General features: G+C 54.3%; 1 protein-coding gene across 1 annotated transcript in view; it reads right to left on the bottom strand.

Annotated features, from left to right (window-relative positions):
* The window catches only part of MYO1E (myosin IE), a 180022-nt gene extending 179274 nt beyond the window's left edge, over positions 1-748 (bottom strand). The window contains exon 1 of the mRNA XM_015560197.1: positions 351-748. Coding sequence (XP_015415683.1) covers positions 351-353 — 3 coding nt within the window. The 5' untranslated portion in view covers positions 354-748. The remainder of the gene's footprint in view (positions 1-350) is intronic.
* Between the last annotated feature and the right edge of the window lie 1142 nt (positions 749-1890).

Here is a 1890-nt window from a genome sequence, read left to right on the forward strand (position 1 = left end):
CCATCTCCCCAGCAGGAGGAAAGGGACCCCCCTTCCAAGCGCCGTGACCCTGCACACCCCTCTCTCCACACCCTGGCTTCCGACAGCTGGCAGCCATCGCTACCCCGCCACAAAAAGTTTCGCGACGCCGAAAGCGACTGGAAAGAAAGTTTTCCTTGGCCTCTCGCTCCCTCTCCCCCGTCCCCGGGCGCAGGAAAGCAGTAGGAAATCAGAGATCACGACGTGCCGACTCCGGCGTCCACCTTCTCCACCCCTGGCCCGGGCAGCGCGCCCAAGGTGGGTGCCCTGCGCGGAGGCTTCCTGCCCCAGCCCGGGGTCAGGCGCCCTGGGACGCTGCGCGGCCAACTCACCATGGTGACTCGCACCGCGGTCGCGCCTCTGCTGGTCGGGCTGCGGGGGAGCTGGGACTCTTGGAATGAAGTCTCCTGGGCAAACTTCAAAAGTTGGTTCCCTTCGCCAAAACCGGGCTCTCGACACCCAAGCACTCACAGGAGCCGATGGGAACCCTAGGGGGACTCCATCCAGGCGGGATCCGCGGCGCTAGGTGAAGGCGACAGGGAGGCTACTCAGCAGGAGGGACGCATGCAGCCCAGGGCAGGGGTCCGCTAGGGCCGGGCGCTCGCCCTCAGCCCGGCTGCGTCCGATGCTCTCCGCGCGTCTGCCTGGCTGCCCTGCCTCGCTCCTCTTTCTTCGGCCACTAACTCCGTACTCCTCCGGCCGACTCTCGGCTCGGGCAGGGCAATCTGTCCATAAATGGAGAATTCAGTTCGGGCCTGGCCAATCAGGGTTTGTTTTCGCAGCGTCACTCCTTAGGGAAACCGTAGCAGCCAACAAGCTTGGAGCTGGTGGCGTTTCCAAAGCCCTCTGGATCCTGTAGTTCCCCGCGCCGCAGAGCCGGCTCGCTCCCGGCGGCCAGACGGAACTGTCAGGAAGAAAACTCTGAAACAGAAGTAAACCTCTCGTGTGTTCTTTCTTTCTCTTCTTAACGCGAAAGTTAGAGTCGCTGTAGCTTCCCAGCTGAAGTGGTATGATTTTCCCATAACTTTTATTTTTTTAGGAGGAAATATTTTATCAGCATAAAAGATCAGAGTTATGGCAGCGACCCAAAGGAAATCCTTTTTCTTTCCAACGTCTGGATTGTGAGGAAAGTAAAAAATACCATTTCCCCCACCCCTCCTTTTACCTGAGTTTCCTTGGAAAACAAAGGAAGCCCCCCTCCTCCCTCACCCCCTCCTATTTTGTGAAGTTGCACGTGCAGCAAACAGGACAGGGGAGAGATAAGTGGGGAGAAAGCACCCTTCAACCTTAGTCTACCCAAATCTGTTGAGAGCAATTAGCCGGACAATCAGAACTGTAAAAGTACATCATTCCAGAGTGAGGGGTTTCAAGAACTCAAGTGGGCAGTAAGGAGAGGATGGGGTGGGGAAAAGCAGAATCCTGAAATCGGTAAGGAATCTGATTTTAGTGTTTTAAGGGTTCCAGAAGTAAACTTGATGGGTTACAACAAGATCGTGGGGTCTGTGGAAAGGTTTGAAAACTCGAAGGCACAGAACAACTATGAAACATAATGATTTACTTTAAGAACCGAGGTGGTGGCCGTTCACTTGAATGTAGCATCCTAAAGTTGGAATGGATGTTTAAAATCATTTTGTCTAGAATGGGTAAACAAAAATGCAATATGTCCACACCACGGAATATTAATGAGCCATTAAAAAGGAAGGAACTCCTGACACATGCTACAACTTAGATGAACCCGGAAAATATTATGTTAATTGAAAGAAGCCAGCCGAAACCGGTTTGGCTCAGTGGATAGAGCATCGGCCTGCGGACTGAAAGGTCCCGGGTTCGATTCCGGTCAGGGGCATGTACCTGGGTTGCGGGCACATCCCC

This window comes from Myotis davidii, unplaced genomic scaffold (assembly GCF_000327345.1).
Source record: "Myotis davidii unplaced genomic scaffold, ASM32734v1 scaffold1275, whole genome shotgun sequence".
NCBI classification, from domain to species: domain Eukaryota; kingdom Metazoa; phylum Chordata; class Mammalia; order Chiroptera; family Vespertilionidae; genus Myotis; species Myotis davidii.